This window comes from Polyodon spathula, chromosome 12 (genome assembly GCF_017654505.1).
Source record: "Polyodon spathula isolate WHYD16114869_AA chromosome 12, ASM1765450v1, whole genome shotgun sequence".
NCBI lineage: Eukaryota > Metazoa > Chordata > Actinopteri > Acipenseriformes > Polyodontidae > Polyodon > Polyodon spathula.
Window position 1 is genome coordinate 10,607,446 of NC_054545.1, and position 14,485 is coordinate 10,621,930.

Below are 14,485 nucleotides of genomic sequence, written 5' to 3' on the forward strand. Positions count from 1 at the left end.
TAAATTACACCTTAATAAAAACAAACAAAATAATTTACTGTACCCCCTCCCTCCAAAATGGGTGTAAATGGATGGAGGCTAAAACTGAAAACCATAAAACACAGCTATTAATACCTGAATGGAGGTTTCTGTAGAGACAGATTTTCTTCAGCGACTTTAACTTTATAACCAGGAAAGGAGGCCTTCAGGTGATTGATGGAGAGGAAGGTGTCATTGAAATCCAACAAAGCTATCTGATTAGGCATTTTGGAGTAATGTGCACTGCCCTGATCCCCATAGCCCAGGATGATGTCATGCAGCCAGTCAGGAACCACACAGTCAGTGTTCATCAGATTTCGGATGGTCTCCAGAACTGCCTGTAGTTCAAAATCAGAAAGGAATTAAGCAACAACTATAAACATCTTACCAAAAACATCCCAAATATGTTTCAAACTATTCACATTTTGGGGGGGTGGGGGACAAGCAACCATGTCATATTTTTAGATGATATATCTTCATATATTTTGTATTGTATCATATCTTTATAAAACTACTTCAATCCAGAAGGTAACAAAGTTATTTAATTAATGGACACAACCATAACTTACCTTTGTGTTAGTTTATCTGAAGAAAGGGGAAATTGTACAGTTATCTCATCGATTTCATTATAACATATTCTATTTAGCGGAGGAACTGGCAAAGTGTAAAGATTTAATTTCCAGTCAGTGCCATTTATTTCAAATTTAGTGAAATAGTTACACATAATGAGAAATGTTGATGTGCTAGTGAGATAAGCAAGATGGCTCAACAGGATACCCACATGCTCAATTGGTAACTTAAATATCAATCTGGATAGTGCGTAGTCAACTTTGAAAACAGCCTTTTCAGAGAAAGATTCTGACGTCTGACCTGATAAAGACCAACAATGTTTTCCAAGTTATATTTAGACCCCACAGACTTATTTGTGATCAGGCTTTTGTATCTGAATGCTGGAGCAGCAGTTCCCCTGCCCTAAAGAGTTACTCGTGTTAAACAAGAAACACTCAGCTTGACAATTAGGAGGAACAGTGCTGCTGAAAAACAAAGCAAAATGAAAGAACAGGAACAACTGCAGTGCAAAAAACATTAGGAATGATTGTTTCAATCTAGACAATACTGTACACTTCAATTTTCAAAGTGAAGGAACCAGTACTAAATAACTATGAACCACTCACCAACGTAGCCTTTCACAAACCGTATCATACATAATTAGATCAAATGTTAGCAAAACTCCATAGTTCAGAGCAACCAGAAATCAAACAGACAGCCTTAACTAAGATGTTATCACTTAGGCAATTCATTTCACAATCAAGCAAAAAATGCCACAAACATGTTTAGAATTCATTTATAAGCTCAGACCATATTACATAATATCTAAACTCATTGGAATGGCCGGCAGTGAATCAAGATATTTTATGGCTTCCAAAGAATCCTGTTTATCGTTTCCTAAACATGCAGAGGAGATTAGATTACACATCACTCAATGACACTGCTCAGGAAAATTGTTTAAAGGAAACTGTCCAGCAAGTTAGAAGTTAAAAATGTAACATGCTACCCTGTCATATAAGTAGAACACAGAAATGCTTCAGCTACGCTGACACTTTAAGGTCAAGGTTCTACTCTATACTTTGGCTGAGATCTCTAAGAGAATGATTAATACCCGTGCCAAGGCTTCTTGGCATGCAACACATTGAGCAATCCTAGAAGATGCCGTTGATTGAAAACCAGAATGATTGATCATCCAATGCTCTTGGAAAGCTCCAGGCCTAGGGTTACAGGTTGAACAGAACTAACCTTGAAGTTGTTCTCTTTAGGTTTTCTCCTCATGATGATACTGAAGGTCTCATAGACATCCTCTGCCCCATTTTGGATAGTGTTTGTCATGTCCTGTTGATACTGGTTTGGGTCCAGCCAAACCCTGAATGTTCTTGAATCACCTTTAAGTTTTGGTTTAGGCTCAGGACCTGTATGAAGAACAGACTTATATAAAATGGTTTGTCATACAAATAATTTACAATAAATGCATAAAGACATGTTATAGGTTTATTTGAAATATAGAAGCAGGCTGAATCACTTGGTAAGGAAGAAGTCTTTAAGAAATAAGAATTTAAAAGAAGTATTTGAAAAACACAATTCAAGTGTTAAGTTTGGCTTCCATCATTAAATACACCAGTCAAGCTTCAATATATTCAAAGCGTTCTACATTATACAATGAAAATTATTTTATGCCTCTGGGTCAGAAAGTGATAGTGTCTAATTTGTATTTCTTTAATGAAATGCTTAACCAGGGAACAATGCCTAGTGAGACTTTCCATTTTCGATTCATCTACTAGGGATATACTACTGCAACTGTGTAGGTGTCTTTTATACCAGAGAACTGTGACTCAACAGCAGTCTAATTTTAGATGTTAAAGGCACTCATTGTCAGCCCAAGTGTCTTGGCCCATTCCACAGCCCTCATTTACCAACGACAACAAAGATAGTACAGCAAAGATCAAAAAGTTGGCAACACGCAATAAATGTCTCAACAGAAATGTATGCACTACTGCCAGTAAGTAATTTAACACAGCAAAAACATTGGAGAAGGTAGGTTTAGGCAACATTGGATAGTGCTCAGGATTCCTAGACAGCTCTGGATGTAGGTAAATGTCACAGTAGTGTAGTAATATGTTCTATGCCGCTTTCTTAAAGGCAAATTGTACAGTAATTAATTGCAGTGACACTATCAGTCTATAGTTGAAATACTTTTGTTTATCTGTTAATACTTGACCAAAAACAACCAAGACTAACATTTAATACAAAAGTGTTTAACATAAAAGGGCAGGAAATATGAATGCCTGGGATTTTCAGTGACTATAGAAAGTCCCCCTTTCAAAATGTTCACCTTTTGTTGCCATACAGCCTGGAATTAAAATACATTCATTATTATTATTATTATTATTATTATTATTATTATTATTATTATTATTATTATTATTAATCTACATCTTACCCTACAACTTCCAAAGGGAAAAAAATATTCCAAAAATTTGTAGAAAATGTATGAAAAATAAAACCTGAAATAGCTTGGTTAGATAAGTGTACACCCCCTTTGTAATAGCATGCCTAAATTAGCTCAGGTGTAACTAATCGCCTTCAAAATCACACACTAAGTTAAGTGGCCTCCACATGTGTTAAATTGTAGTGATTCACATGATTTCAGGAGAAATTCAGCAGTTCCTGTAGGTTCCCTCTGCTGGTAGTGCATTTCAAAGCAAAGACTCAACCATGAGTACCAAGGTGCTTTCAAAAGAACTCTGGGACAAAGTTGTTGAAAGGCACAGATCAGGGGATGGGTATAAAAAAATATCAAAGGCCTTGAATATCCCTGGAGCACAGTCAAGATGATTATTAAGAGGAAGTGGAAGGTGTATCACCCAAACAACACCATCCCTACTATGAAGCATGGTGGTGGCAGCATCATGTTATGACTGGGGCACTTGTCAGGATAGAAGGGAAAATGAATGAAGCAAAGTACAGAGAAGTCCTTGAGGAAAACCTGCTGCTCTCTGCAAGAATGCTGAAACTGGGACAGAAGTTCACCTTTCAGCATGACAACAACCCAAATCAATCACACAGCCAAAGCTACACTGGAGTGGCTAAAGAACAAAACGGTAAATGTCCTTGAGTGGCCCAGTCAGAGCCCCGACCTAAATCCAATCAAAACTTTGAAGATTGCTGTCCATCAATGCTCCCCAAGGAACTTGACAGAGCTTGAACAGTTTTGTAAAGAATGGCCAAATATTGCCAAATCTAGGTGTGCAAAGTTGGTAGAGACCTAATCAAACAGACTCACAGCTGTAATTGCTGACAAAGGTGTTTCTACCAAGTATTAACTGAGGGGGGTGGAGACTTATCCAATTATGATGTTTCAGTTTTGTATTTTTAAAATATAATTTTTCTCAATCAAAACTTTTTTTCCCCTTAACAGTGTGGAGTATGGTGTGTAGATAAGTGGAAATAAAATTCTCACTTAAATGTATGAAGCTCTGAGGCACTGACACAACAAAACGGGAAAAAAGTTCAAGGGGGTGTAGACTTTCTATAGGCACTGTACGTATGTCCAAACCAGCTAAACAAGAAAGAACATACAGCATAGTTATTGTTTAATTTTTAAATGCATTGAAACAGACTTAAAAAAACCACTTTGAAATAAAGCTTTGTAAATGGAGCCCACTAAGTGGACCTTCAGCATCTCCTAATATTGCATTTAAACAATAGAAACAGTGTTACAGGCCACTTACCTTCTTCAATGACTCTTCCTTTCTCATCCAGCATGCCCTGAATCTCACATCCTCGCACGTACACTAGGCCAGTCTGCTCTACAAAGGGCTCCCTGCGGTCAAACCGGGTCCCGTAAGGCTTGGTTGGACGAACCGTAATCAGGAAGCACACATCATGTTTACGGAGGCCTGTAAGCCACAAATAGTTTGTTACAAGTAACAAAACCAAATGATCAAATACAGTACAATTAAAAGGATTACACATTTAAAAGTACACTGCATTTGACTGAAAATACAATTGTAAGTGAACTTTTGAAGTGAACTGGACACGAAATCGGCATGTCTCATTCTGATCACAGGCATTTTTAAACTACAGAAGCAAGGTGTCCTCAACATTACAGGTATTAAGCACATCTGAGAAGCTGACGACTTGCATCCGCAGTTTGATGGTCATAGGGTTATCAGCATGGTTGACAAAGTGTTTGCGGTAATGACATCTGCAGCAACATTTTTCTTTTTTCTTGAACGGTGGTGCATTATCCACTGATTTCAACACCTTTTGTCTGCAAGGATAATGCACATTTGTTGCGCTGCTTCATGGAATTGGCATTGATGCGTGAGCACTATGGCAACTCGAAATGCATTATAGATCAGTATTCCCAACAGCACTAAAATACAGTAGAGAGGTGCTAATCTAGATGCAAGTTAATACAATTCCCAATATATTTTACACTCAGCTGTTCAAACTAGGGCAATTTGTTTAATTCTATCCTGTTTTCATGTTAAGTGAATTCATATTATAAGTAGTAACTTACAATAAGGGACAACATTTTAATGGAGAAATGACTGTACTCTTCAAAAACATGCCTGGCTTCCCAACATCAGCAGGCAATGTTAAGCAATGACCAGGAGGGAGCGTGTGGTGACACCAATCCCATTGTTTGCCAGCAGGAATGAATATGCTACAAATCAGATGTATTGTAGAAAGGACAAGGAAGGAAATAACTTAATGCTATAATTATTAGTAAGATTGGATGCCATTAATTAAAACATGTACAGTAATAAATAGACATATGGTGGCTATTTTTTAATCACTCTACATAATTACCTTCCCATTCACTCTTTATCTGGTCTCTGACATTCAGGTTGATGGTGACATCGGCTCTCACTCTGGCTGGCCAGTTCTCTCCAATGTTGGGTTTTGCCACCTCAACGATGGAAAAGGCGAGGATTGTCTGTGCCATCCTAGCCCAACCACCAAATACAACCCCTCCATATTCTGACTGCCTGTTGATATAGAACAAAATGTAACTCACAGTAGCCTTTTAGAATTCACTTAATTCTGGAGGCTGTTCCAAACCAACAATATCCACTACATATCCATAAAATCCAGTAAGGACAAGTGCTGAGAATAGTCCAATTTCTTTCTACTTTCCACCACTACTAAATGTTTACTATAAAGTGTTCTTTATGGGACAATGAAGGACCAGTTTTCATGGCCATACTTAGCAATATTCTAAGGTCTTGAGGTTATCACTTACCACGGCTTCATCCGGCTGACCACATCTTCAATGTCTTGTCTGATCTCATAGGTTGATTCTAGTCGGAAGAGGTTGAAGTTTCTCAGAAGATAGTCATGAAGAGTCAGGAATTGTAGATTCAGTTTTGGTAGAGCCAAACAGCCTGAAACAGGAACGCATGCCAAAGTCAGATCATACTACCCCCCCCCCCCCCAAGCTTTTGGAAATGCTTACTTTCTAATGTCTATCAGGACAGTTAATATAATTTTGCATTATCTATTCTTCCATACCTTCCCCAGAGTAATATTCAGTAGGAACAATGTTTTCATCCCAGATAATCTTCTCCGTGGGATAAAGGGGCATTTGGTTAAGTTGTTCAATTTGGGATATTCTCCGCTCATGTCGGGACACCTGGAAAAAACCAAAAATGTAACACAGACAGTTTTACTCTGTTGTAACTACTCCCTCAGAACACTTCAATACCAATGCTCTTTTTCTTTAGAAGGGTTTGCTAATGATATAGGGTGGTACAATTTCAGCAGTTTACTATAGCCAGTAAATGCTTTATTAAGGCACATTGATAACCTGCAGAAATAAATGAGCAATTTCATGTAACAAACCTCAATATATTTATGTTGCTGATATTGAATTAAAAGTACCCATTTTTCTATGATATTTAAAAAAAAAAATCATTCTTAGTGCATATTCAATTATAGTGTATAAGATGGTGCATTAAGACGACAACACAGCAAACAAGCAACCTGTGCAGGTCACTTGCTAAGTAACCTTTGATTGAATTGCTTACTTAGAGAATCGTTTTGCTCTTCTGACTCAATTTAAAAGACATGTGTAAATCCTGTAGAGGTTGATCACTCAATACCTTCCAAAACAGGCTTGGGGAAAGCTACTCTTAACGCCTTGTTACATTATCTATTAAATTTGTCTTTTTAGTACTGTGGTTCACTTTTTGACTGTTAAGACTAACACAGATTTGTCTGTGACAACAATGGATAATTTAAAAAAAAAGAAACAAATTGCTGGCTTATATTCTACTGTAGCATACACAAAGTCCCTCATTTTATTTCCAGATTATTTCTCTAAAGGCTTGAATTTCACTTACCAGTAGTTCCAAGAGCATCTCCTTATCATAGGCTGTCTCTTCTCCCTCAGGGAGAGCTGGCAAGAGACAGAGATATGATGCCACCTGGTGGAGTGTGTTGGGACTGCAGATATAAAAGGAAGTGGTTTATTATCAGTGGTTTTTATTCAAAATGTAATTTCAGTTGGTAAAATGAATCCCGGATCTTTGAATTTGAGTGTGAATGACTGAAAGATACCTTCTTTATTTTGGCATCTGCACTAGGGCAGAGGTTTCCTAACTGGGGGCCTACGAGATAGTTTCAGGGGTCCGAAGCGCACACACACACACTTTTTTCTGCCAATTTATGTTCTTTATAAATTTTCTTCCCCCGAAATAAATCAATGAAACCACAGCACTCCCACTTACCTTTATAAGCAGGTTTGTGCTGCATTTGCAGTCAGGCCGAGTACAACCAGGTACAGTTATTATAGAGCAGTTTCTCAAACGTCCGAGAAATGACACCGAACATAATGAAAGCAGTACTTTTACTGGTATAAACAATCAACCTCTATCTTGAAAGGTATCAAAATTTAAAGTTTGAATGGCGGTCCTCAGTAAGGTTGCCCAATGTCATGGGGGAACTTGAGCCAAGAAAGTTTGGGAACCCCTGCATTAAGGTAGTTACTCTGTCATCCAACCACAATACAAAAGACTTGATCATCACAATAAACAGTTCCATTATTTCAGGTCTTGTTAATCTCATCTGTGGTGCTGTGATGGGCCTATTTTTGCATCTCTTCAGGTGGCATCTGTCACGATTGGTTATATTGCTAGTCTGCCCTGAATTTTCCTTAAAGAGATGTTGGCTTGTCAAGGTTAAGCCAAGCACTGTAAAAACTACAAGCAGGACATACATACACAAGCTCTTCCAGTAAGGACACACATGCACATTATATTCCTTAAATCAAAGATGGAACTGCATCAAGAAACAGCAAATCACTTCCCCTGTCAAATGTAGTTATGTAAGATCTGCAAGCCTACCTCTGGTTCCACCACATTCACATCACATGAGGCAACCTGCCCATTAAGCCCAGTACACACTGCCCAAGGAGATCAATTGCAATGTGATTTTTCAGTCACATTGGGCAGCATATTATGGTTTGCGATGTGATTTTACAGGATAGGTGAATCGATTTCAGTTGGCTCACAACGTTTAAGCATATTTAATATTTTGCGATGTGATTCCCTAGCATCAGCTAGTGTGTACCAGGCTTTAGAGTTACAAAACATGCTAGATGTTTAATATTTATTGGAAATTGACAAAGCCTTAAATCAAGAGTTGTTTGGATAATTTTAGGAGATTAGATTGTTTGATCACCATCTAGGATCAATTGTGTGTATCTTTTAAATGTTTTTTTTTTTTTTTTTTTTTTCCCCAGGGTTGAACTTCAGTTTCTCTTATTACAGAGCTCCCCCAGCCTGAAATGCAAGTGACCTGCCTTCTCTCAATTATTATTAGTATTTATTATTTATAAATCCTATTCTCTGACTGTATTTGTATAGATTGATTGTTGAACTCTATACTGCATCAGGCATTGTGAAAATCAATTTATCAATGTATTTAATAATAAATAAAACATGGTATTCACCAGTCTTTTTAGCTTTCTCTAATTGGTGGAGGATGTTGACCTAACTAGAACATACCCTAACCAGACTAAAATGTTTCTGCTGAAAGACTAGATTGAGGAACACTGTGCTACAAAAATGAAGTTCCTCGTCCTGATAAGTAGTCAGCAGATGCACTGGCATAAACTTATCAATGACAGCACATCCCCCACTTTTACACAAACAGGCTCCAAACATGTTCAGATCATAACTGGACACACAGAGCACACATTTGGGAGACTGGCAGCAAACTAAACAACACAAGAGTGCATGCTGAATCCTTTCCACATAAAAAATGTAGGACATTTTCAGGCATACAGCTGTTTAAATCGGCTTTACAACAAAGACCCTTAAATGATTTCAAATGGCCTGTGTTATTACCCTTTTAAAAGAAACATTTTATATTTACCTGAGAGGTCCAAACAATTTTAGTAAGGAATCTCGAGTGTCCACTGCTGCCACATTTGACAAAGCAAAATTATGAAGTTCCGGAAAGTGAGCAAACGCTGCCCTCTGAAATAAAAACATTAAAAAAAAATAAACAGTATATACACACACACACACTGGACCTTCAAAACCAGTTATTTTAATTGTTTGTCCTAAAGGTAGAAAATAATGGCTCCAGACAGTGCACCAAATATGATAAAGGACTCATGACTTTGGAGTGAAGCCCTCTCTAGGTTAAGCTATGAAGAAAAACAAGTGTATTTCTAAGCTTTTGACGTCAATTCAAATAAAATAAAACTCTGCAGTTCATGTGCCATTAGTGTGTCTTGTATCATCTTGTACCCATTATCAATGTAACTCCCATTTAAAAATAAATTTAAAACCAAATCAAAAAAGGATTTGAAATGAGGTCAAGTTAGGTTAAAATACATGGTCTGAACATCAAAAAATTTGCACATACCACAAAAGTGTAATCTTTAATCCTACACTTCAATTTCAGACAATTTTTTAAAAATTGAATTTCATTAAAAATGTGATCACATCATGGGATCAACAGAGCTTGCACCCTGGAAGGTAAGCACTGTTTTGTTTTATGTGGGTGGATAAGACAGATTTTAGGACAGAGCTATTTCAAAAATGGAAATAAACATATTAAAGCCACATTCTTAAATGAAAATAATAAAATACTGATATGCAATGTACATCTCTGTCTAGAGTCATCTCTTATCTTGACTGTTGGTCACACAAACATATGTGACCATTAGGGACATATTAGGTATGTTTTACCTGCAATGATGTAATGCGATCGTAGTGCATCGTTGTCATTTCATTTTGTGTCAGAGCATTCCCTGTCTGGTCATTAATTTCAAAGCCTGTGTAGAACTTAAGCATGTCCAAAAGCTGCAAACAATATAGAACAGAGTATTTCTAAAGGGTAGAAACATTAAACGAGAAACACAAATCAAAAGACTTGGGACACTTTTCCACTGTCAGTTTGTTCATTAACTTCTGGTAATGCCTGTCCACATACAATGTGGTCAAAATGGCTCCCAAGATATAGCCTTTACACTGTAACAACAGGTCTTAAAATATAGTGAGCTAGATTTTGGAAACACAGGATATGAGGTAAAGCACTTGTATCACAATTCGATAAACTGTGTTCAAGATTAACCAAGAACTACATTCTCAATATGTTCTAAAACAATCTGTAATAAAGTATGATGTCTGTTTTAGACCTTATTAGGAATATGTGCTCATCTCAATTGTTTGTCCAGTCCCATTTTATTTGTATTTTTTATTGCTCATTATGTGTTCTAGCTTGCAGTGCAAAAACTGTTTTAGATGCTAGTTTCCATGGACTCTTAGAACTTGTGAACTATTTGCATAGGACTTCATAAATGTTGGAGAACAATACATGTAGAATTGTGGACTGTTACAACAAAGCGTTAAAACACCTACCCCCTGATAATTAACAGATCTATCCATTTGTGAGCTCATATAGTAGGAGTTTCTGTTAAGCAAACACCCATCTAATTGTTTTACACTTCTGTAAAACAATGTATCTGAATTGGAATATTGAATTGGAATGTTAACATCAGACTTTTTTTTTTTCTTTCATTGAATTTAATATTTCTACTCTATTCAAGTCAAGAACATCAAAAATAGATATAAATTGTAGACCACAAATTCTGCACTAATTAACGAACTAGACATTTCAAAAGGAACCTCACCTGGCAAAAAAGATGTCCTTCTTTGTCCCTTTTAAGGAGGTTGGACAGGTAACAGTGGACCACAAGATGAGAATCATCCAGCAGGGTGTTAAACCAACGGCGGGTGGGAAGCAAGGCCTATGGGAATGCAGCGTAACAGGCAGTGTGTCAATAAGCAAATGTTTGCTGCATTTATTTTTTTGTGTTACCACATTTACCGCAGTACCAGGGACATTTTGCACGGGTTCCACTGTACCCACAAAATAAGCATATTTGGTAACATTAACAGGAAAAAAAAGTAAAACACACTAAGGAGCAAAATAAACCATATATCCCAATCATATCACTTACTAAAAGAAAGATAACACTGCTATTTGCTTCAGACATAATTTATGCATTGGTTTCCATACCTCCAGATCGATCATCAGCTCTATAAATCTTTCACAGTAGTGGATTTTTTCCAAAGAAACGGGACCTAAAATTCAGAGGGTATACAGGTTAGCATGTATTATTTAAAACCAGGAAGATGAAAGGCTAACATGCAATGTTAATGGAAACATTAAAACATTACGATTGAGTATCAACTCTCTGCAGCATCACACTCTCGGTTTCTGAATCAGGTTTGAACCTGAGCTCAGCTTGGAGATGGTGATTATTTTAGGATTGCAGCTCTCCCACTCACACTGACACACACAGAGACCAAGCAGTATGTTCAAGGATGATGAGGCGAGAGGTGAGTGGGGTGGGGGATCTGACAGAAGAAATTATAGACGTAAGCCGGCAGGGTGTCTTAACAAAAGTGCTGCGTTTCAGTCTGACAGCCCGCAGCATTCTACAGCGTTGTATTCTGGGGTCTGGCAGAAGCGTTAAACCTGCAATTAGAATTCTCTGAATCTGAGGGTGGAAGAGTCTTTTGTTCATGGACAAGCTGCCAGGAACCAAAGAACAGTTTCTTGCACTGAAGCATACTGCACAGTCATCAGCAAAACCTGCAGCTGTAGTTTCACTATTGAGTTCTACCTACACTTAGCATACCAGTATAAACTGTGTGAACAGCATGGCCCACAATGCATTATTGTAAATACAACAAAAACTAAAGAATTCCAAAAATACCTGATGGAGGAATTGACTTGAGCACTCTAAGGAATTTCTTAATAAGAAAGGAAAGAAATGTTCTCTCCTTTTTAGCCCTGGGGAAGAAAAAAGGCACAGGGTCAACTACAACTTAACAAATAATGATACTGATTTGTTCACTTTCTTTTTGACCCTGCAGCGAAGTATAATATAAAAACACTATAAACAAATAAAAATTGTCACAAAGTTTCTGCTATAATACAATGTTCTTATTGAAAAGGATTTGAAAAAAAAAAAATCTAAAAAATATTGAATTTCTTACTGTTCTGCTGCTTTTTTAGCCATTTTGTCGTAATTCTTCTTGACCAAATTCCAAAACTTCCGCAGTTTAGGTACTTTCTTTAATTCAAGCTCAAGCCGTGTCTGCAACACATTTATTAAACAGTTTTTCACAAGTCCTATTAGATAAGTTGCACAGAGGAACACAGAAATACAGTATAATCTTAAACCTTTATTTTTTATTTAACAGAACCCTAATTGCTGCTACAGTGACTGAATTGTTTCAAACTTACCATGTTGCCATGTGTCCACTTAGATTGTGACTATGGTAGTACAGTATAAATATTATACTTATATGGCTATGTGTAGGTATCACAGTGATTTATTTTACTTTAACATCATCTTTGTGGTTTAGATTAAATTCACACTAACTTTTTTCTAAATAGTGTAGTGTGCACAGCGGGGAAGGCAGCAGGGCTGGAAGATGACGTAATCGCACACGAAGACATAAGCCAGATATACGCTCCTTACAAAGGAGCCGGCTCTTTAATACAGCGGTATCGGCGCTATGCTTTAGTGCAAGAGATCCCGGGTTTGTGCCCGCCCTCCACCTGTGCGTGGATTACCTTGCCCTGTGTGATGCACCTGCCTGCGTTATCCGAGATTGCTACAATACATATAGTGTAGAACATATGGGTTTCAATACTACAGTATATGCCAAGCAGGCACAACCTGGACATATTAATAAGAAGTATCAAAAGACATAAAGACTCAAGCTTAACACAAAACACCAAGTTGCTGTTTGCAGGTACTTACTGGTAGCAGACAAACCCACATGGGAAGGGAGATGAGCTGCTGTACCTGTTCTCTGATCAAGTCCACTTCCTGTCATTAAAAAATAAACACTCAATAGTATAGACTGCTGTCACAAAAAAGAAACAGTAAAAACATTACAAATTATATTAATGGCAAGAAATACCCACACCAAGAAGGTAAACGCATCATATGTCAGCAGCATGAACTTGACCAACATAAACCGTGTTGAACAGAATTGTGACAAATACCAACACACAAAAGGACTATCAAAATCAAACTATTGCTGCCCAACATGTCAGTCAACAGCTCAGCCAATCAGGTATCAGGCATGTGAAAAAGCACCGTGACCTACTTAAAAATATGTAATATCACTTCTTGTAATAAATCTACCTTAAACATTTAATCAAATTCAAGTGACAGTTTAAGATATATTTGTCAGAAATCATCCACAAGTAGGATCCTCAAGAATACTACTAAAGGCATGGGTTCGCCACCTTCCTTGCCTCAAGGTAGATTTCCATATGCTGTTGGAGATAGCAGGGGAAATATTTTTAAAGTAAAATGTTATTTACCAGGCTGTTAAAGCAGTGATCGAGAAAGAGCAGTTGAACAGTTTGCTCTCGCAGTGACAACTCGTCATCTTCATCAGCCAGCGATGCTTCCAGGATACATTTGAAAAAATATGTAAAGTGTTCAGGCTTCTTCTTAAAAGCCTGTGGAGAGACAAGAGTTATTAAAAAAATGTTATAATAATCTGACTAATATAAACCATATGTATTACCGGTGGTGAATTTTACAAGGTTTTGATTTAACAGTATTATAATGCCAACATCATGAATCCTGCTATTTAAATAATTCCAAACAGAAATAATAATTCAGATTTCTTACCTCCCATGCCGGGACATTTTCTCTGAACTTCTCATTAACAATACAGCAAATTGTCATTAAATAGGCATTACTGGATACCTCAGGGGAATAGTTCACCCACAGGTAATTCTCCAGATACTGGCTACAAGGGGGAGGAGAGAGAGACATTAATAATTAAAAACAAGACTGGCAATGTGTATTGAATGTACCTGCCCAGTCTGACTGAAATTAATTTATTAGGTAATAATTTACAACATGATTCTATTAAAAAGATTGCTCAGTAATACCAACAGCTCACCTAAACTCAAGCAGCATGATCTTCCTGATTGCAAACCTAACACAAAACAAAATAAGTTAATGAATGGTTCATATGTTTACAAATCAATTCCAGTGTTTTGTTGCAGGTTCAAAATAAAATGCTCTTCACATTGGTCTAGACTTGGAGCATTTAGACCAGAAACTAACCAGCTAACCTACGTGGCAACATTTCTGAAATAAACCACAAATAACTTGTTTTTACACATGTATACAGTGTATTATTTTTCTCAGAGTATCACTGGTGTGTTCTGGTGCAGTACTTTGTTATTTTTGACTTACTTTGACTTCAGAATTTCCTTCTGGTACACATCTTCCACAACCTATTAAAGAAGAATGCAGAAAAGTACAAACAAAACTATATACTTATTGTCATCTGTAAACTAGGTACATAAAAAAAAAAAAAAAAAAAAAAAAAAAAACTTCAGTTTA

The 14,485-nt window shown here is 37.0% G+C and overlaps 1 protein-coding gene across 1 annotated transcript in view; it reads right to left on the bottom strand.

The window, feature by feature from the left end:
- The window catches only part of LOC121324396 (RNA helicase aquarius-like), a 40,453-nt gene that overhangs the window by 24,967 nt on the left and 1,001 nt on the right, over positions 1-14,485 (bottom strand). The window contains exons 4-21 of the mRNA XM_041266189.1: positions 14,336-14,376; positions 14,037-14,072; positions 13,760-13,880; positions 13,444-13,584; positions 12,872-12,940; positions 12,099-12,199; positions 11,816-11,892; positions 11,113-11,177; positions 10,724-10,840; positions 9,780-9,893; positions 8,956-9,059; positions 6,921-7,023; positions 6,091-6,211; positions 5,822-5,963; positions 5,389-5,567; positions 4,302-4,469; positions 1,813-1,982; positions 115-356 (exon numbers count right to left, since the gene is read on the bottom strand). Of these exons, the coding sequence (XP_041122123.1) occupies positions 115-356; positions 1,813-1,982; positions 4,302-4,469; positions 5,389-5,567; positions 5,822-5,963; positions 6,091-6,211; positions 6,921-7,023; positions 8,956-9,059; positions 9,780-9,893; positions 10,724-10,840; positions 11,113-11,177; positions 11,816-11,892; positions 12,099-12,199; positions 12,872-12,940; positions 13,444-13,584; positions 13,760-13,880; positions 14,037-14,072; positions 14,336-14,376 (2,111 nt within the window). The remainder of the gene's footprint in view (positions 1-114; positions 357-1,812; positions 1,983-4,301; positions 4,470-5,388; positions 5,568-5,821; positions 5,964-6,090; positions 6,212-6,920; positions 7,024-8,955; positions 9,060-9,779; positions 9,894-10,723; positions 10,841-11,112; positions 11,178-11,815; positions 11,893-12,098; positions 12,200-12,871; positions 12,941-13,443; positions 13,585-13,759; positions 13,881-14,036; positions 14,073-14,335; positions 14,377-14,485) is intronic.